At 28.6% G+C, this 22,002-nt stretch overlaps 1 protein-coding gene across 1 annotated transcript in view; it reads left to right on the top strand.

Moving 5' to 3' along the window:
* The window catches only part of LOC111628234 (carnitine O-palmitoyltransferase 2, mitochondrial-like), a 58,655-nt gene that overhangs the window by 5,037 nt on the left and 31,616 nt on the right, over positions 1-22,002 (top strand). Inside the window, exons 2-7 of the mRNA XM_023371977.1 lie at positions 2,255-2,292; positions 6,638-6,846; positions 10,432-10,491; positions 15,216-15,319; positions 18,452-18,585; positions 19,603-19,805. Coding sequence (XP_023227745.1) covers positions 2,255-2,292; positions 6,638-6,846; positions 10,432-10,491; positions 15,216-15,319; positions 18,452-18,585; positions 19,603-19,805 — 748 coding nt within the window. The remainder of the gene's footprint in view (positions 1-2,254; positions 2,293-6,637; positions 6,847-10,431; positions 10,492-15,215; positions 15,320-18,451; positions 18,586-19,602; positions 19,806-22,002) is intronic.

Here is a 22,002-nt window from a genome sequence, read left to right as displayed (position 1 = left end):
ATACTTGCTTGACCATCCATGTGACTTTTACTTTTTCCCTAAAGTCAAGTCTGCTCTGAAGGGACACCATTTTGATTTGGTTTCTGCTGTCAAGGAAAAACATCAGAGCTTCTGCATAGCCTTACAAATGATAACCTGCAGCATTGTTATGATTAGTGGAAGTTGCAAATGCTGTGCTGTGTGGAAGCAGAAGCATCATATATTGAAGGGGAACACAACTAAAGTGAGTATAATACTCAAGATTTAAAGTTTCAGCTTCAGTCTTGTCATTTTCTAGCCACACCTCATACATTTAGTTGAAAATATAACTTTGCTAAAAATTTTTGCTTGTTTTAGCACGTTTTAAAAGTAAGAATTATACAAATTTTTAAGTGCTGACAAAGTAATAAAGCATGATAATTTTTCAAACTTTATTTCTTTACTAGCTTACCCGTCGCGCATTGCTGCGATCTCAGAAGAAAGGAAATTCAAGCAAACTCGTTATGATAAAATTCAATTTACATTTTATCATTTTTATTGAAACTTATTATTATTATTCATTTTCATCGGGAAAACATTTCAAAGTGTCGTTTCAATTCTATTTATTTATTGGAGTGTTTGTGGATACACGATATTTTTTGTTTTTCCGTCTGGTGCGTACACGAATAAATCGGAAGGTTTTCCGACGCGTGAGCCGGCCACATACAGTTGTCCATGCGAGAAGCACGGATTCTCCAAATTTAGCCCATACACTCGCAGCGATTGTCAGAAGTGCGATATTCCCCATTTTTATATATATATTTTTTAATCCTTTATAATTTTAATTATTTAATTGCTCCTTCCTCTCTTCCTTGGCATGTTGTGAAATTTCTGATAGTTGGATAATAAACCGTTTTATTGTAATTTGTCTTTTTAAATTATTTTGAGTCGATATTAAAATTTGGAAAAGGGGGGATACCTAGATCGGTAAAATACGCGAATTTCTTCCTACAACTTCGGTTGTTGTTCGGGGTACAGTTAAGGTTTTAACGAAGTTCGAGCGAATACATAATTAGCAAAAAAAAGTTGAAATAAAGTGATTAAACAAAAATTATTATAAATATCGTAAATAACAGTTCACAAATGCATATATAGAGATATTTTTAGAAGGGGGAAATGGTCTTCGCAATTTGAAATTGATCGAACACACTGTGCGCGAATGCTCGTGTAAATGCGCGCCATCTATCGTAGGATAAATGTACTTCGCGGGAGTGTATTAAAAAATTAAAAAAACTTTCCAAAGCTTTATGGCAATCGTACTATGCCACAAACCTTCCCTGGAGTATATTAAACAACTTCCCAAAGTTTCACGGCAATCGGATAAACGGTGTGGTAATGCATGAAGGACGTAGGACAGACACACAGACATACATTCATTTTTATATATATAGAAAACATTTTAAATGTGTCAAAATATGTTATTCAACTTTAAACTTTGTATATATCAAATTCACGTGGCTGATTGACTTCATTCAAATTTCTCGAACAGGATTTCCACGCATGTGCCACTGTCTCGCAGTCTTTAAAGTTAATACAGTTGCCTTTCAAGTTAGCTTTATAAATTTCCAAGGCTTCCAGGTGACGAATATGGTCTGTTTGAAAGGCCTGCCTAATTAATCTGGTGTTCTGGAGGTCCGCATGTACTTCTGGGTTGGTGGCGTATGTGGACAAGGCAGTGGTACGCCTGTTGTTCGCAAGTTCTAATTAGATGTTCACATATCCTTTTGCAAATTAAACGTATAGTTGAGCTGATATAAACTAGGTCCCTTTGGAATCTTTCATCCCTAAGAGGAATAGAGCATACTCATGGGGCTCTGCTTTGATCTAATTTATCTTTTGCATTGCATAGCAGCTTGTATATAAATATTTTAATAGTAATATTAAGCAATATTACATTGCTTAATATTAATGTAAGAATAATGCCATTGTTATCTTAGAGATTTTTAACTTCTGTTTTTACAACAGAACATGGGTGCTCTTGAAGATGAATATTAGATATCAAAAATATTGGAGCATCCAAATTTTTGTTCAATTTTATTATTATTTTTTGTTTTTTTGATATTCTGTTAGTGTAAACATTTCTGTTGAAATCAGACAGTAACAAAATAGACAAATACTTAGTACTGTAATTCATTGTAACATTGTAATATTAAGAATTTTTACAAAGATTACTTAGATATCTATTTTTATATGAACTATATATCTAGCTGTACTTATTCTTTTTCTTGTTTTGCAGAGCTATACACCATGTATGTTTACCAATTACAAGAAATTGTAAGTCATGGTTTTATTATTTTGAAAAAATTATTTGGTATATTATGATAATTAAGTCAACAATATTAAAAAATAATGGTAGTTAATGAATTATAACTATGTATAATTATTAATTTTAATTAATAAATACATTAGTATAAAAAACATATATACTAGATGTAGATATAAATTGAAATACAAATTCAATTTATAACAATCAGTTCTTTGATAAAAATCTAGGTTGTTTAAATTATAGGTTTATAAATAGTTTATGAAAAGAATATGAAAAGAATTTTTAAATGAGATCTAATGAAAATCTACAACATTTAGCTTTATAACTTGTTTATCAAATTTTATAAACAGCTTAAGTTTAGTTGGAGGAAACTTGATTACCCTAATTTTTTAGACTAATCAAATTTTCCCAGCTATGTTAAGTTGTTTACAAAATTTGGTAATTAAGTTCTAGGATGATATGAATTGAAAAGAATCTACCTACATATTTAAATATAAAAAACTTAAGAATAAGAATGTCTTTGACAATTTAGCTGGCAAAAGAGACAGAAAATTGTCGATTCTTTCATATTTGAAGCAATTTGGAAATCAAAGTGGAATAGAATTTAACATTAGTAAATAATATAAAAATAAATATTGAAAATTATAACAAGATAGTTACGGCTAATAGATATATTTAAATTAATAGATGTTATATATTATATCAAAGCAAGAATCGGCATTTAGAGGGCATAGGGAATCTGTTGAATCTAATAACGGAGGTAATTATATTGAAATTTATTAATAACTATTTATTAATTACGTCAGATAAATAATCTATTAAAAATACATTTAAAGAATTAACTTATTGCCCCTGGAAGTAGGCTTCTTACAGAAACACAGCTTCCCTATAATCAAATGTCATGGCACGCCACTGCTGGAGCGGGATTCTGGAAGTGGGAGCCTGTTCTTCCAGACTGTTCCAAATTATTTAATAAATTATTAAATTATTATAATTATTAATTTAAATAAGAGATGATGCCTAACATCTACCTCTAATACCAAATTATGTAATTGTTAATAATAGTAAAATAATAACCAGATTAATTATGCTGATCATTTGGTTTAGTATCAATGCATCAGGCTTTGGGATGTTTATTATATTTAGAAGTCTTTATATATAACAATGCTTGAATCATGTAATGAGCCTACACTTTACTCTGAATTAAGAGTGCCACTTTTTAAAATGTTAAAATCATAATTTATATATTTAACAACTTTGTGTATTCTGCAGTTAAAAGCAATTGGCTGTAATTTTTATATGGTTACTATTAGCAACCATCTGAGCATAGTGTTTTATGTTGCTTTTTATGTATTTAAACATAATTTACTTGTTTATGTCATATTGTTCCCATTTGCATTTGATCTAAAAATTTTATAAATTTATTTGAAAATCATTAAGTTCAAATTTCATCCAAAAACTCCTGTTTAGAATATGTTGGCATATCCATTTAAATTTTGTTAATATTCTAAATATATTTTGTTCTGCCTGAAGATGACATTTATGCAATGTTGAAAGTACTTGTTTGCATATTTTTGTTTGAGTTAAATTAATGCCAAAATACTTTGTGTTTTTTATTACTTGTACAAATTTGGTGTTGAGTGTGAATATCATTTTAATTAACTTATAATTACCACATTAGAAAGATTTTATTGGGTTTTAAGACATCTATCTCTTAACATAAAATTATTTGAAAGAAAAGGATGAAATTAGATTTTTGGTGAATCTAAGTCATTTCAAGCAAAATCTTATTTAGATTATTTCTGTATTATGTCTTGTCAATTTCATAACATACTAGCTTACCCATCGCACATTGCTGCGATCTCAGAAGAAAGAAAATTCAAGCAAACTCGTTATGATAAAATTCAATTTACATTTTATCATTTTTATTGAAACTTTTTAATATTATTATTCATTTTCATCGGGAAAACATTGTCGTTTCAATTTTATTTATTTATTGGAGTGCTTGTGGATACACGATATTTTTTTGTTTTTCTGTCACGTACACGAATAAATCAGAAGGTTTTCCGACGTGTGAGCTGGCCACATATAGTTGTCCATGTGAAAAGCACAGATTCTCCAAATTTAGCCCACGCACTTGCAGTGATTGTCAGAAGTGTGATATTCCCCATTTTTATATATTTTTTTAATCCTTTATAATTTTAATTATTTAATTGCTCCTTCCTCTCTTCCTTGGCATGTTGTGAAATTTCTGATAGTTGGATAATAAACCGTTTTATTGTAATTTGTCTTTTTAAATTATTTTGAGTCGATATTAAAATTTGGAAAAGGGGAATCCCTAGATCAGTAAAATAGGCAAATTTCCTCCTACAACTTCAGTTGTTGTTCGGGATACAGTTAAGGTTTTAACAAAGTTCGAACAAATACATAATTAGCAGAAAAAAAGTTGAAATAAAGTGATTAAACAAAAATGTATACAAATATCGTAAATAACAGTTCACAAATGCATATATAGAGATATTTTTTGGAGGGGGGAAATTGTCTTCACAATTTAAAATCGATCAAACACACAGTGAAATGCTCGTATACACTTGCGCCATCTATTGTAGGATAAATGTACTATGCCAGAAACCTTTGCGGGAGTATATTAAACAACTTCCCAAAGTTTCATGGCAATTGGATAAATGATGTGGTAATGCATGAAGGACAGACACAAAGACATATATTCATTTTTATATATATAGATGCACATGCCCTAAGAGAGTACCTGTCAGACTTGACTTTTCAAAAGGAAGTGCCATATTTTTCCTATTTCATTTCTGCTATAAGTTTCTTTTTTTTTTTTTTTTTTTTTTTATCAGTTGAATCTTGATGATTAATCCTTATTGTTATATTGTCTGTAACTAGATATACTGTTACAATGTCAAATTGTCTGGTATCTGGGGAGCCTTACAACATGAACAATTGACATTTTTAGTATTTTGCTTTTGAATTCTTTAAGTTGTCAGTCTATTGGAGCTTATATTTAGTTTTGTTTTCAGGTAAGATAATTAATTAATTCATGGATTCTGGTTACTCATAACTATTTTTATCAGTTTATAAACTTTAACATCAGTTTCAAAAAATAAAACAAATCTTTGAAGTATAACTGATATATGAAGAAAATTATAGGAAAAAATTAATATAATATGGAAAATTGATCTGAAATTTTTTGCAATAGAATTATATCTCTAACTTAAGTTTCTCTTATGCTATACTTTTTTTCTCTGTTGTTTGCAAATTATTTCAGTATTTTATCTTTGTTATTACAAGAATAAAGTACTGAAATAATAATAATTGCACATCACAAACTTAAATTCATCAATTAAGAAATTTTTATTATATTTTTTAACCTAGAAGTGGTAAAAACTTCTTGTTTTTTTTATTTAAATAAATTTTAAATATGAACTTAACTAAAGTACAGTGGAACCTCACTTAAAGAGCATAATTTATTTCAGAATATTACTCGTAATGCGAAACACTTGTTAAGTGAAACAGTTTTTCCCATATAAATTAATGTAAAATATGATAATGCGTTCCATGCCCAAAAAAATACTCAAATATTTTATGTATAACGTTTATTCAAAGAAAATTACACAATATACATTGTTAAGAAGCATGAATCATCATCATCATCATCTTTTCTTCTAGCACAGAATGAACCAACCTGAAATGCGAATTCGATTTGCAGAAAACAAAAATCACAGATAATATGTCTGATAAACATGCCAAACAATATGCCAAATTCTTGGGCTATGTAAAGGCTATAATTAAATATTAGAAATTAACTAATTTGACTAGAGGTAGGCAGTTATGCTGCCTTCTCGTATTAAATTTAATGACCAATTCCAAATTAAATTTTAAAAATGCCTAAATTAAAAATTAATTATTTATAATTATTAAATTTAATACGAGATAGCAGCATAACTGCCTACCTCTAGTCAAATTAATCAGTTTCTAATATTTAATTATAGCCTTTACATAGCCCAAGAATTTGGCATATCGTTTGGTGTGTTTATTATATAACGGTCTATGATTGTTGATGTTTATACATAATGTGTGAACACAAGTTTGCAAAAATGTGTGATCACGAGTGACACTAAGATGTTAGTGGTACAAGTGCTAAACACAGACTGATGGAGCATATGCACAATCCAGGATTTCCCCTCTCCTTGTCATCTGTTATGTGAAACATCGCTTGTTAAGCGAGGCATTTTTTTTACAATTTGTTTTGCTCATTATGCAAGGTGCTCATTAAGCAAGGTTCCACTGTGTATAACTTTATTTTATTAACATGTTTTTATTTATTTTTAGTTCATCACATAATGAGCAGAACTATCAATTTTTACAACAAAGCATTGTTCCTACAATGCATTTTCAAGCTAGTCTTCCACGTTTACCAATTCCAGAATTAGAAAAAACATGTGAAAGATACTTAAATGCTGTTAAACCTATTACAAGTGAAGAAGAATTTAAAAGAACACAAGGGATTGTTGAATCATTTAAAAATAATATTGGAAAAGGTTAGTATTAAGCTTAATTATAATATATGGCAATGGTTCTCAATCCATGGTGTGCGGAACACAGGTGCTCCGTGAAGCCATTTCAAGTGTTCTGCAAAAAAATGAATTATACCATAAATTGTTGCGAAAGAAAAATCAATATAATGTAAAATAATTTTTGTATGGGATTGTAGTCAGCAAACTCCAATGACATCATATACTAGATCGAGTGGTATAGAAAATGTACGACCAGTAAAGAGACTGTGTTTGTACATTCGCGTATTGGTCTGTCTGGGAAGTTCACATTTGAGCAGTCAATGTGGTTTATTTTGCTGATTTCCAGTAACTGTAATGATTTGATGTTTTTAATCAAATAAATTTATGTAAGTTTTGCATCATATTATCAATTAATTTTATATTTTTCATAAATATTTTTTATTAAACGTAATGGATAATTTCATTGTAAAGAAATCTTGTCTTGATATCAATGATGACAGTACCACTTCTAGCACTAGTAGAATTAAATATGATGCAGAAGAAATAAAAATTGTGAAATCAATTCAAAATGTCAAGTGCTTATATAACGAAGAATACTTAAAATCTCCTCTCTGTGTTGTATATGGAAAGAAACTTACAAATAGCACGATGGTGCCTGCTAAATTAAAGTGTTATTTTTCAACTGAACATAAAGATCTTTCATCAAAAAAATAAAGAATTTAATAAGTGTATAAATACAAAACGACATATTTACAAAGGTAAAAAACCTTGCTTCTGTCTATCCTTCCACCATTTCTACATCATCAGCAATCCTTAAGAACAATTTACAAAAGTTTTTGAGACGACCTTCCTTTTTAGGCTACTGTTTTGGCAAAAAAATGTAAATATAGGTAAAGCATCCTCTGGTGTTTATTAGCCATTTTTCACAATATCACATTTTAAGTAAAAATAGTAAAAATAAACTTGTGAATTGTTTTTTAAGGATTTAAGGATTTTAAGGATTGGTGTAGAGATGGCGGAAGGATAGACAGAAGCAAGGTTTTTTTACTTTTGTGAATATGTTGTTTTGTATTTATACACTTATTAAATGTAATTAACACGACCATAGTTTATTTTTACTATTTTTACTTAAAATAAAGAATATTTCAAGAGGCTTTTGGAATTGCAAGGTAAAGAAAGAAGACAATTTGAAAAAAAATGAAAGTAAGTGATAAAGCTCAACTCTGTCATATAAAATTGCTGAGTTAGTAGCATTAAAATTAAAGCCCTACACAATAGCAAAATCTCTCATTTTACCTGCCTTCTATGAAATAATGATAAATAATGATAATATTTTGGGAAGAAGCAAAGAAGGAAATTTTGAAGATTCTGGTATCTGATGACACGATTTGCAGAAGAATTAATGACATGTCCTGCGACATTGAAAGAACAGTTGCAGGTGAACTTGTTAACATGCCCTTTGCATTATAAATAGACGAATCAATTGACATAAGTGGCAAGACACGGCTCTTAGGCTTTATACGATTTATTTATGGAAGAAGATAATAAGTCAATTTGTATGCTGCAAAGAACTTTTGGGGCATACAACTGGCCAGGTCTTTTGATGCAATAACCTCATATTTGAATACATTAAAATTATCATGGGATCAATGTGTCAGTATTTGTACCGATGGAGCAGCATCTATGATGGGGATCAGTCAAAGAATCAATCCAAATGTAATATTTCATCATTGTTTCTTGCACCAAGAAGTACTTGTCATAAAGACAATGATAAGAAACTAAACAAAATATTGGATCACGTAGTTTCCATAGTTAATTATATTAAAATGAGACCAATGAAAAGCCGAATTTTCAAACAAGTTTGTTCATCTATGGACGTAGACTACGAATATTTACTTCTTCATACAGAAGTGAAATGGTTGTCACATGGAAAGGTTTTAAATCAAATGTTGCAATTAAGAAATGAATTACTAGTTTTTCAAAACAGAAAAACATGAAATGTTTGGAGAATATCTGAAAAATGATAATTGGTGCAATAATTTGGCATATTTGGCTGATATTTTTGCTTACTTTAATACTGTCAATATAAGTAAGCAAGGAAATAATGAAAACATTCTTACATCGACTGACAAATTATGTGCAATGAAAAAAAAAACTTTTACTATGGAAGAGACATGTAAGTGAAAGAAACATAGAAATGTTTCCTTCTGTGCAGGATATAAACGAGGCAATCATTTCTTTAATATTCGAACATTTAAGAACAACAGGAAAAATTTTGAAAAATATTTTCCATTGTTAAACACTGAACAATTCGATTGGATAAGAAATCCATTTTGTTTCTTCTGGTTTCTCCAGTTTTACTCTGAAGAAGAACTGACGTTGCTCCCTTCAGATTGTGGATTAAAAATGAAATTCATTGAAAATACTCCTGAAAATTTTTGGATCTCTGTTAAAAATGAATACCTGGGCATAGCAAAAAAAGCACTCAACACATTATAGTTATTTTCCACATTGTATCTTTGTGAAGCAGGATTTTCAGCGATGGTTAATAGTAAAATAAAGAAACACGAGAACCTAGAAAATTTAGAAGAGGAGTTGTGAATGGCTTTATCATTTATTTTTCCCAATATTACTGAAATCTACAAAGATAACCAAGCTCATGTGTCACATTAAATTTGATTTTTTTAAGTATTGTAATTTTGAGTGATTTTTAAATAAAAATGTTTGCATTAATCAATATTGGTACTTTATTCTTTTATAGAAGTAAAACTTTAAACAAAAGTGGCCAAATGCATGCCTGTGGGTGTTTTTTCTTTACTAATGGAGTTATTTTTGCCAGCAATATTCCTGTTTTCACAGTACACTTAATTTGAAAAAGGTTCATCCCCCTGCTATAAAGCTGATGTATTTTAAGTGTTCTGCAGAAAAAATGTCAAAGTTTAGTGTTCCCTGACTTCAAAAAGATTGAGAACCACTGTATTATAGTGTTGTAATGAATGTATCTTATTTTTATACATATAAATTATTAGATTCATACAATTAAGGATTTATGTAGAATTACACATTCTATTAAACACAATTTGTTATTTTTAAAATCTGCAGAGAAATAAAGTATAATTTTTTTATTTCAGTTTTCACATACTATAGTTTTATCATTGTATAGTATTCAGTATGTTTCAGATTTGATACATTTTTGTTGTTGTTAAGAATTAAACTAACAAACAAATTAAATTTTGATGAAAAATGATTAAATTTTGAACAAATTTAACAACAAAAAAGAGTTTTACATATAGATTTTAAATGAAGTCCTTTTTATAAATTATGCTTTTAATTAAATTAATATATGCATAATGTATATGTTTAATTTGTAATTTGAGATTAAGAAAATATTAAAAATTATTTTTATATTAAGAAACATGCATGCAAGCATATATATATATATATATATATATGCATGCTTGTGTACATATAATAAGTTTATATTGCTTTATAAAGATTTTCTATAAATAATTATAAATATATAGTTACTTTGATTTTGTCAATTAATATTATAACCAATTTAAGTATTGTATTACTGAAGTAACTGATATATATTTTTTTCTTTTCTAGTACTTCATGAAGAATTAATTGAGTTAGATAAGAAAAATAAATTTACAAGTTATATATCAGGTATAAATTCAATATTTTAGACATTTAACAAAATTATTCATGCTTCAGAAAATTAATAAAATGACTAATAAATACAGTAGAGCATTGATTATCTGAATACTGATCAACCAAAACATCGACCTTTACTTTAAATATTAATTTTTTTGTGTAAATTAGCTTAATAAACTGAAATTGTTATTGTTTAATTTGTGTTTGGTTCACTTCCTCAATCCATGCCATCTCTTGTGTCGGATCTAAGCGCCTACAAATGCTATCGCTCGCATGAACAAGACGGAAATTGTGGTCATTTAGGTTTCTGTGTCTACCTTAAAGACACAGTGGTGTCAGTCCTGACAAACTTGTCATCACAATGCGATGTCAACCCTTTGGTCCTGTTTGGTGCCAAAGCATAAGGGGCGCTTCGTGCATTGTCACAAATGCTTCCAATGATTCTATCAAGGACCGGTTCTGGGCTGTTAGCTGCCTACGTGCTAGATATTTGCCCCATTATGCGAATCACGAGTCGATTTATAACTAACCCAACCAATAGGAGTTTTCTAGTATGTTTTTATAATAGTTCTGTATAGTTGACAGGAGTTTAAAAAATCCATTAAAATATTTGATATATTTATTCTGCTCTTCCATCTTGTATTACTTACAGATTTCAATGTTAAACTAGAGATATTACGATTTAGTATGTCCTATATATAAGGGGGTACAGAGAAAAATGTGTACAATTCTTGTACAATGCTAAAAAAAATGAACTGTTACTTTGGTAGTATCATTTGCAACTAAATTTAATGAATGAGATGCATGAAGTACAAAAAAAGCTCTAGAATTTATTTTCCTTAAATTTACGATTTATGTATCCATTGTCATAAAAATTTATCTTTCCACTTCTTTCCCAAGACTACAAATATTCAAGTACAAAGTAACTGGTTTCAACTTATTTCTATTTAAGAAATAGTTAAATAATTAAGAGATTAGAGAATTAGGGACATAAATAAAACCCTGCTGAAAGAGCCGGAATTTTACTTAAACAACTTAACTGAACCAATCTCTAGCCGAGTACAGTGGGGACTGATTTCTTCATAATATTAGATGTAATGAAGACAGAAATTTTTCCAGTTCAATGAGAGTGACTGAAAAGTTGTAAATTTTGGAAATTTCCATGGACACCTGATCCTAAAATGAATTAGTTAGAAAACAAATGACGGACAATCTACTTAGTATTAAGTTTAACATATGTAGATTTTTACAGCTATGGTGAGAAATGTTTAAAATTTACAACAACTCTGTTGCATCCTTTGAGGTATACTAGTGATGCGACAAAAGAGACACCAGTATCGGCGCTCTCGGGATTTGGCAGCCCTCATGCATGCATGCATGCACTGCACACCTATCAGGACTGTCTGATTCCATCCATTAGCCACTTGTATTTGACTAAGTGGATTGTTTTAAGATTTAAAAAGTAAAGAATATTTTGTTATTTTTATGTATGTTTCTTTACAAAGCTACATTTAATTATAATTTTTTTAAAAGTATATTCATACAATTGAAGAATATTTTGTACCAGGTATGTATATCCACCACATATTTTATTTCACCAAGTAAATTTTTATAATTTTTTATTTTTAATTTTAACCCTTATGTCATGGCTAGTGATTCAGAATGTAATTATGTATTAAAAATACATTTAGAGAAGTCTACGATTTTTTCTGGCATATTGTACAAATGAATACGAATGGACCTTAGACGATCACTGACGTGCAATTAACTGATTGCCCCTGGAAGTCGGCTTCTTACAGAAACACAGCTTTCCTATCATCAAATGTCATGGCACACCACTGCATTATACCCATTATATCTGCAAAACATCCTACTGTATGTCAATGAGAAACTTAAGATAATATTTAAGCATAGCAATTATGGTGATCAATTCTGAGTTTGGGCTATTGTTGATTGCAATAGCTCAAACTCATGTTATGTACTGTAAATATGCAATGTTATATACTGTATAACCTTGCATATAGCCTATTTATTTATTTATTTTTATTTTTGACTTATGATGTGTTTTTTGGAATATAACTCCATTGTAAGTCAAGGAGAGATAGAGTATAATAATTCTGGCCTCATCTCAAAATTCAACAAAACTTTGCAAAAATATTTGTTTGAACCAAATGGCATCTATGTAAATTTTGAACCTTATTGTGCTGCCACCTGTTGAGAAAATTTAAACCAACATTTTTTACTTTAAATCAGGGGTGTCCAACCTTTTTGTTTCTCTGGGCCACATTGGAAGAAGTCATGGAGTTTTGGGCCACAAGTATATTTTGACCCAATCCTTAAATATACTTGTATATTTAAGTATTAACATGTCTAGATTATAGTAATAAGTATTAAAAGTTTACCACAAAAAAGAATATTTTTAAAAATTACTTTTACAGACACTCAATTTTTACTTAGAAATAGATAAATTCATTTATTATAAAAGAAACAAACGAAAATTTATTTGAAAAACACAAATATTTGTTTTATTTGGGTCTCTAATTAATAAAAAACGACGAAACACCATTTTAAAGTGCAGTTTTATTCGACTATATATTTATAAATAATATGTAGCCCAAAAAGTAGCCAATATGCCAACTGATATTTTTTACATCAAACTAATAAAAGGGTAGCGAAATTTGGTGCAAAGTAGCCGAATCTTGCAACGCTGGAAGGAATACTAAATAAAACTGGAGTTGAGACTCAAAGGATTATAGACTCAAATGTGGGGAAAGAAGAAAGTGAACAAAAGATAAAGAAGTGAGGAAGGTTGGAAAATTAAGGGTCCATATTGCATAACAGGAGGTCTATTTAACCTTTCTCATTACTTTTTATCTTTAGGTCTTTTTCTTCTTTCCCCGAATTTGAGTCTATACTCCTTGAGAGCCAACTCCAGCTTTATTTAGTATACCTTCCTCATTCACACATTTCTAAGTATTTGAAAATATTTCTTTTCCACTCAAAAATAAAATATGTATAAAGGTTTGCGGCTTTGTGAAACTTCTTTTTTGAGTTTATGCCATATAAATAAATAAATAAATAATTTAAAAAATTGTTGGTTTTGTGTACACGTTACAGGTTGGACACCCCTGCTTTAAATATTTTGAATAGGGCTAATAGGAAATTTTTTTCTAATTTTTTTGCATATATCTCTGAAAAGCTGGAATTTCTTACATAAAATTATAAAAACACATCTTTTCCTATTTTTTTTTTAACAATAACTTTAATCACAGAACGAACATTTTTGACCGATTGCCGAGACAACATTTAGACACCAGTGACATCTTAGAGATATTGTAGACATGGTTCAGAAAAATTTCATTGCAGAGGCAATGTTTCTTGTTTGCCATAGTTTAGACAGCAATTAGAAACTGGTTATTTGACCTACTTTCTAGACTCTTGAAAGCAGGTTTAGCTACAGTTTTTGTCAGAAATTAGTCTTTTTTACCAAACATGTTATGTAAACAACCTACAATACAAAAAAAGATTTTTATTTCTGTTAATGTTTGATTTCTTACTTTGCAGTTAAGAGTTTTCCATCTTTGTTTGAGAATCTTTTGCATTTATTGTAGAAAGTTGGCTTTTGTCTTTTTTTTTTTTTAAATAATGCTGGGATTTCTACACAAAATCCATTTTTTTTAAAGAACTCAATGCATTGCAAAATCAACTACAAATAAAGAGCCATTACAGAGTAATGGCTCTTTATTTGTAGTTGATTTTGTTAATAAATAGTTAATTTTGTAGTTGATTTTTTTAATAAAGAGCCATTACAGAGTAATGGCTCTTTATTAAAAATTTAAATCATTACAGAGTAATGATTTAAATTTTTCTTTCAATTGAAACAATGTTCTTTTCATCATTGACACTTGCAAGATATGGCACACAAAATAAATTATATAGCTATCAATGGTACATATTGTGTACAGTTTGCACAAATTATGTATGCTTTTGGCCACTATGATTTTCTTTAATATAAATTGTTTGTACTGTTTGATGGAATGCATAATTTCACATATATTCACATCAACTTTCTACAATAAATGCAAATAAGTCTAACGTTGTAACCAAGATTCATTGGGTAGTCAAAGCAGTGGTCAAGATTCTCAAACAAAGATGGAAAATTCTTAACTGCAAAGTAAGAAATCAAACATAAATGGAAATAAAAATCTTTTTTTGTATTGTAGGTTGTTTACATAACATGTTTGGTAAAAGACTGATTTATAACAAAAATCATAATTTATTGTATGATTTTAGCTATATCTTAGTCAAAGTAAAAAAATTGCAACTGCTGCTACTGTTTTGTTACTACCTCATTTCATAATGCCAAGTCTTTAAAAAAGTAAGGGGGAAAAATTATAACTGTGCATAACTGTGAAAAGGTTAATGAACTAAAAATCAAGCAGATTAATGATAGTCAAGTATGCTATCAATAACCAAAAAATTAAAAATATTAATTAGCCCCAATCAAAAATATTTTAAAGTAAAAAATTTTTGATGTTTTTTGAATTTTCTGAATAGATTGCTGCACAGTAGGGTTTACACAGATGCCATTTGGGCTCAAACAAATATTTTTGCAAAGGTTTTGTTGAATTGTTTGATGAGACCAGAATTTATATAGTTACCCTGTAGTACTCTTTCTAAAACATATATAATTTGCTTTTTTTTTTTATTATAATTAATTTTCATATAATTTTCAGGTCCATGGTTTGACATGTATCTAAAATCTAGGACACCCGTAGTTCTAAATTTTAATCCTTTTTTGAGTTTCAAAAATGATTCTAAGCCAGCTTATAATGATCAGGTATGTTTATATTTGTGTAACCTTATTGTAAACTCTTTTAATTTGAAAGTATCAAGTAAATATTATTATATAACATTAATTTATATAATATTTACTACTACTACTACTACTAATAATAATAATATATTATTAATCTATGACTTGATACTTTATAATTAAGTTTTGTAATAAGAAATTATCATATATTCAAAAACTCGCTGTATACAGGGGGGGTGCAAAACTAGGTCTAAAATTGTTATTATGGGGAAAAAAACATAAAGGGAGAAAATAGGAAAAAAACATTTATTTTTATGTAAAAATTAAAATCACAAATAAGAAATACAAACTAATAAAATATAATAATAATAATAATGAACACCAAACATTTGTATTTGTCAGATTCTCAACTGTATACCTACTTTTGCACCCTTCATATATAGTGATTTGAATAAGAATAATTGATTGGGTCAGATTTCAAGAGGTAATTTAGTTCCCCCTCCTATTTTAAGCTGGGTATCAGTGATTTCATTGTGCCAAGCCAGCACATAATCACATTACTTCTGTGCAGTTTACACAGTTGATATACACACTTCATCTGTATAGTGCAATACACACTTCATCTGTATAGTATCTGCTGGGAAGAAAAGAGAGTAAATAAAAGGTGATGATGACATTTAGCAACATACTTACTCTTTGTAGAAAAAAAGAAAAGCAAAATAAAACATTGATTTATTATTATTTTTATCAGTTTTTATCTTTATACTTTTCATATCTTTTATCAAAAATTTCTGGAAAATTGCAAACTTTTATTAATTTTTTAATTGATGTATTCACCACTGAACTATTTTTCAGAAAGTGATGTCAAACCATCTTTTTTGTTGCTAATTGATTGCATCTGATTTGTGTGATGAAAAAGTACATCCATCATGAGAGTCTAATTTGCATTTAACCAGATTTAGATGCCATTTTTTACAAATTATGCTTGAGCAGTGTTGAAAGCATTTAAAATACATGGCAAATTGCTTGTGTGAATCCCAGCTTTAAACTTTTTTTTAACTCTTTAAGTAACATGAAAACATTTTATCACCACCATGTGGTTTCATAGACTGCTTGGTTTAATTTGTGTTTAGGATTGTAATGTTTGTAATTAAAAGGACTTTTATTTTTCAAATTGAATATTTTTAGGAATATATATTATTTATACAAATTAAATTATTTTTGTCTTAAATATGTCTGTACAGACTTTGCACAATTTTTGGCACAAGTACGTAGGCTGATTGGCATTTGGCACAACTAAGGTTGAAAAGTTTAATAATATTACATACATGCAGTGGTCTCTGAGACTGTTCAAGAAAACAAACTGAAAAAATAAAATGTAAATTACTAAAGATTATCACATAAATTGCATTTAAACTGGTAGATAGTAAGTTTGTTTAAAGCTATTGTAGTGCTCTGCCACTATTGTTTTTGTATTTTATTCATTTTTCTTGTTTTCCGTAATCTTGTATCAAGATTTATCTCAATTGTTGCGTTACCTGGATCGTACTTATTTTCGTTTGTCATGCACCAGTTTTTCCTGTAATTGTTTTCGTTGATGTACATGTCACGTAGAGCCATTGTGAGTTGATTTGTGAGTGGACTATTATTAGCTTACATATAACTCATGTGATTTGGATGGCACGGAGTATAAATTGTAGGAGCACCATGCACCAAGGACCTTTTTCCTGTTAGTCACCAGTCTGCACCTGGACAGACTTTGGGCTCTACCCAGGGAGAAGGAAAAAGCAAGGTAAGGACAAAGAAATTTCTGCACTTGTGCCAAGGTTTTGAATGGACATAACGAAAGGGAAAATCTTTTTCCATCGCTATGAGGACATTGCTTGAACCTACTGCCAAACTGTTATTGAATAATCTTACAAGTGATTAACACCTCAATACGAATATTTCTTTGTTAGGTGTGAATTTTTCGCTAAAAAAAAAATTCAACTGCTACGTGACTAAGGATAACCCACTACACTCTTAAGGAGAATCACTTATCGACTAATCAGCCTATGTTCTGTCAATGTAAAATTATTTAAAATATTTTTGTGTAATTATCTTTAATGTTATTAGGATTAATAGGTTAAGTAACCTCACTCTGTGCATGTTTTGACTGGTTGCAATTAGTTATCTTGTGCTGTTGAGAATTGTATGTTTGATCTCAGTATTATAAAACAGTTAAATACCAAATTCCTTGTATTAATTCTTGTTTGTAAGGCCCTTCATTCTTATCCCTCCACATTCTGTGTGTTTTGGCCACTACAAATCTACACTATAGAAAAGGACAATTTTCTCTGCTAATAGGAAAGAAAGTTATAGAAAAATTAAATCTTTAAATCTCTTGTGCCACTCCATGTTTGTTGAGAGTTAAAAGAGGTTTACATGCTCCATTATTAAAACCTAAGTTTTTCCAAATGAAAAAGTATTTAAAATTTTTAAGTTTAAATTAATTAAAAAGCTAATTTGAGTTTTATTCATTAAATATTTAAATGTTCAAAAATAAAATTATTAAAAAGACATATATGTAATTAAAAATTATAATGGCTATATTTTTTTGTTTTATAATCCTAAAGATAACAATCTTATAAGTTGAGAGTTGATATTTTCAATTAAAAAGAAAACTATTAACTGTTAAAACTGAAAAGTGAGATATTTTAATATCTAATAACAAGTAGTTTAACAGTGAGTCAATCACACAAAATAAAATCAGAACAATAAATGAAAATGATTAACTATAGCAGCATTTGTTGGCAATAATGGTATTAAATTGCAAAGTAGAGCACACGAGCAGAAGTAAGGTAGGGATGAATTCTAATTACTCATTTGTAGACATATAAATCTTGCCACTTATGAAGTGTGCAGAATTTAAATTTCAGTATTATAAAAGAAGTTCTACAGATAAGTTTTTTAGTCTAGTGTTTTGAAAAACGTTTAGGGTTTAAAGAAATTGATTTATTCTTTGAAACCTTGTTACCCAGTGTTAAATTTTTATTATATTTTTAAAAATGAGTAGTTTTAAATCTAAGTTTTTATTAATAGAAGTTAGATAAATATAATTTCAATTGTTGTTAGTTTGGAATTTATTTTATTTAAATTTGAATAATTATTTTTCAGTTGATTCGAGCAACAAATATGTTGATTTCTTCTCTCAGATTTTTTAAATCTTTAAGAGCTGAAATATTGGAACCAGAAGTTTTTCATTTGAATCCTGAGAAAAGTGACACACCTTTTTTTCGAAAAATTGTTAGGTATGATTTGTGAAAATCAAATATATGTAGCATATTTTTAACTTGGATTTAAGAATAAAAACTATAAATAATATACATTAAATATAAATTAAAAGCAGCAATAATCTAAATTTTTGTAGTATTAAGATTTTTATAATATTACAAGAAAAATTGTTATAAAAAATACTTCTTTTGATATTTATTTGTACAATTTCAATATTATGGTATATTGTATTTTTTCAGTATGGAGGAAAGGCTATATTCATAAGTATAATTGCACAAGTTAAATATATTTTAATATGAAAAAGGTATTCAGAAATCTATGATTCTGATGTGAAATTTTATGGATAGGTGCAACATGTTTCTATACACAGTAGATGAAATGAAATATCAATAATGATTTGGTTAGAATGAGGCAAAGTTTTTGGTGATCTGAAACAAGAATAGACTTATCTAAAACATTTATCATATTAAAAGTTTTTCTGGTTCATAACAATCATCTGTAGCATAAAGTCACTTTTCATCATAATTACTCTCTGAATACCAGTATATTAATGCAACATAAGATAATGGAAGTTTAAATGGGCAATTTTTTTATATTTTATTTACATTATTGTACTTTTGATTACTATTCTAAAATTTATATAAGAAGTTATTCAAAATTCTTTGAGAAAAAAAGTGAAAATATTAATACAATAAAAAAAAATCTTGAATTTTTTTTCCTAAAACATAAAATTTTTCAAAGACAGTATTGTAAAACTACATTATAGACAGGAAAATGAGGTAAATATTGATATAAGTTATTTTGCATAATGAAACGAATTTATATAAATCTTTCAGAAAGTTCCTTAAGTTCAAAAGCATTGATAAACATTGAAATTCATTAAATTATTTAAAAATTTGTGTTAATATGATTCTAATTTTAAACTTAAATATTAAAAAAATAACAGTAAAAATGATTTTTAAATTCAATTAAAGATTGTATTATGAAAGTCTTTCAATTATTATGATTATAACTTTGATTTTCAAATTTTTAAGGTTTTTCCCAAAATCGATTTCATGGTATGGTGCTTATTTATTTAAAGCTTTTCCCCTTGATATGAGTCAGTTTCATAATTTGTTCAATTCAACAAGAATACCTCATCAGAATAAAGATGAAATTAGAAGAAATTCAGCTGGCCGTCATATTTTAGTATTAAGAAAAGGTCATTTCTATGTTTTTGATGTATTAGATAATGAAGGTAATTTATTATTTATTGTTGTTACAGTTAGTTGTATATTTTTAATACTTACTATATTTTATGTATTTATATATTTGCATTTTTAATGTTTTTTTTTACTTTTTAATTTGGATTATTGTTTGTCTGTTGCATGGAGATGTCTTTCTTGCAACTAGCTGTCATACCTGCAAATTTTTTTGAATGAAGATTATTATTAATACATTTTTTTTTTTACCATTATCACTTTTATTCTTTTTAATATTAGTACTCCTTTAATGATTAAAATGAATAATAGTTAATTAAGAGTAATATATTGACAAAATTTACTTTTTACAATTATAGCATTATTATATATTATTGATAATTTAATCATATTTGTTTATCTAAATCAATGGTACTCAAACTTTTTGTTATGGTTGACCAAATTGCACATAAGTTATAAGAAGGCAACCACAAATATTATTTATATACTATATGTATACAAAAATTAGACTTCTTTCTATCATTTTTAAGTGATGCCAACCATAGTTTGGGCACCAATGATCTACAAATCTTGTTATTTTGAGAATATAATATATTATTGTAATTTTTTATAATTATAATATTAGCCTGACATTTGTTGATTTGGTTCCTTATGATAAGACTGCCAACAGTTACTGCTACTAGGCAATTTTGCAAGAGAATTTACAGCCTTTCATAGCCCATTCTTGGCTGCAGGGAGAGGCAATCTTCTAGCACGATCTCACCTAGCTACATACTGTATGTTTCACTAGTGCTTGGCTTTGTGAAAATCAAGTCTAAGTCCATGACTGGATTCCAAATTTGCCTGATCTGAACCCAGTTAAGTACAGTAGAGCATCGATTATCCGACTCAATTGGGGACTGGGGTTGGTCGGATAATTGAAAAGTCGGATAATCGAAAAGTATGAAAAAATCCATTATTAGTGTAGTATATTATTATATCCCATGTAATTAGTATATTAGTATATCGCTATTAACCTACTTCGCGTTGAATTTTCCTCCATGTTAAGCCTATCAAATTTAAAAAAATAATAATAATCGTTGCTATTGTATCATTAAAAATTAGAAAATTAAGCCTTATTTAAATACTGGCTCCCTTTCATGGTCAATCCAGTGTTGCCAACTAAAACACGTAAAAATAATATTAAAGTAGCCAAGACATAGCCAAATATTGTAGCGCCACATCACTAGTGGACATTTGAATTTGCCGACTAGAACGCGGTCAGTTAACCGAGGTGATGGTTAATCGGGGGTCAGATAATCGATGCTCTACTGTATCTTTGGCATGTCCTTAAGAACGAGATGCAAAAAAAACAAGCCCCGATCGAATGCTAACCTGAAGATGACGTATAGACCAACATTTCACAAGATCTTTGCCATGCTCATGTCACATCAATGCCTAGGTGAATTGCTAATGTGTATGCTGTAAAGAGAAGACCCACGTAGTGGTAATTGTACTTGAATGCTGGGTGCATGTAAATATTTTGCCTCTGATTTTTCAGAAGAGTAATGCTTTCAGGCATATACGGAGATGCCTGTTACAGTGATTGAGCCAATTTTTTTATAAAAAATAGCTGAAGTAGAGTACTTTGTTTATGAAATGAGTTTCATTTCAAATGCAAATGAGTCCAGTTTTCTTACTGTTTATAACAATCACAAATGGAGTGGGTATATATTCATTGCCACAGGGAAGGAAATTATTAAAATTCAACTATATCATATAATGTTATGCAGCTGAATATTATATAATACAATCAGTTAAGCAATTACACAACTATTTTGTATTTTTTAAATAGAATGAAATATTAATACAAACATATAACTTAATATATAACTTGAAAATAATAAAGTTTGAAAAGGAGCTAATATAACAAAAACAAGTGCAAATAGCAAAATGAATTTATTACCAAAAGTTAGGTACAGATATGGTTACTTTTTGACATAGTCACCGTGAAGATTGAGGAATTTGTCATATCTGTAGATGAGCTTTTCTTTTCCATCCCCTTGTCATAGAATGTTGCCTCCAATGACTTGAGATGGGCCATAATGTTGTTTTTGAAGATCATCATTAGTAAACACCAATGATATGCCGAAAATCTATCGGGCTAGTATTAGGCTAATTACTAAATAATTACTCTAGTGCCAAATTGATTACGTAATTCATTTAGTAATTAGCCTAATACTAGCCCGATAGATT

This window comes from Centruroides sculpturatus, unplaced genomic scaffold (assembly GCF_000671375.1).
Source record: "Centruroides sculpturatus isolate CEXI.00-Female unplaced genomic scaffold, Cexi_2.0 scaffold532, whole genome shotgun sequence".
Lineage (NCBI taxonomy): Eukaryota > Metazoa > Arthropoda > Arachnida > Scorpiones > Buthidae > Centruroides > Centruroides sculpturatus.
The sequence above is the reverse complement of the archived record's forward strand: the minus strand, read 5'-3'. Positions and strand labels throughout refer to the sequence as shown.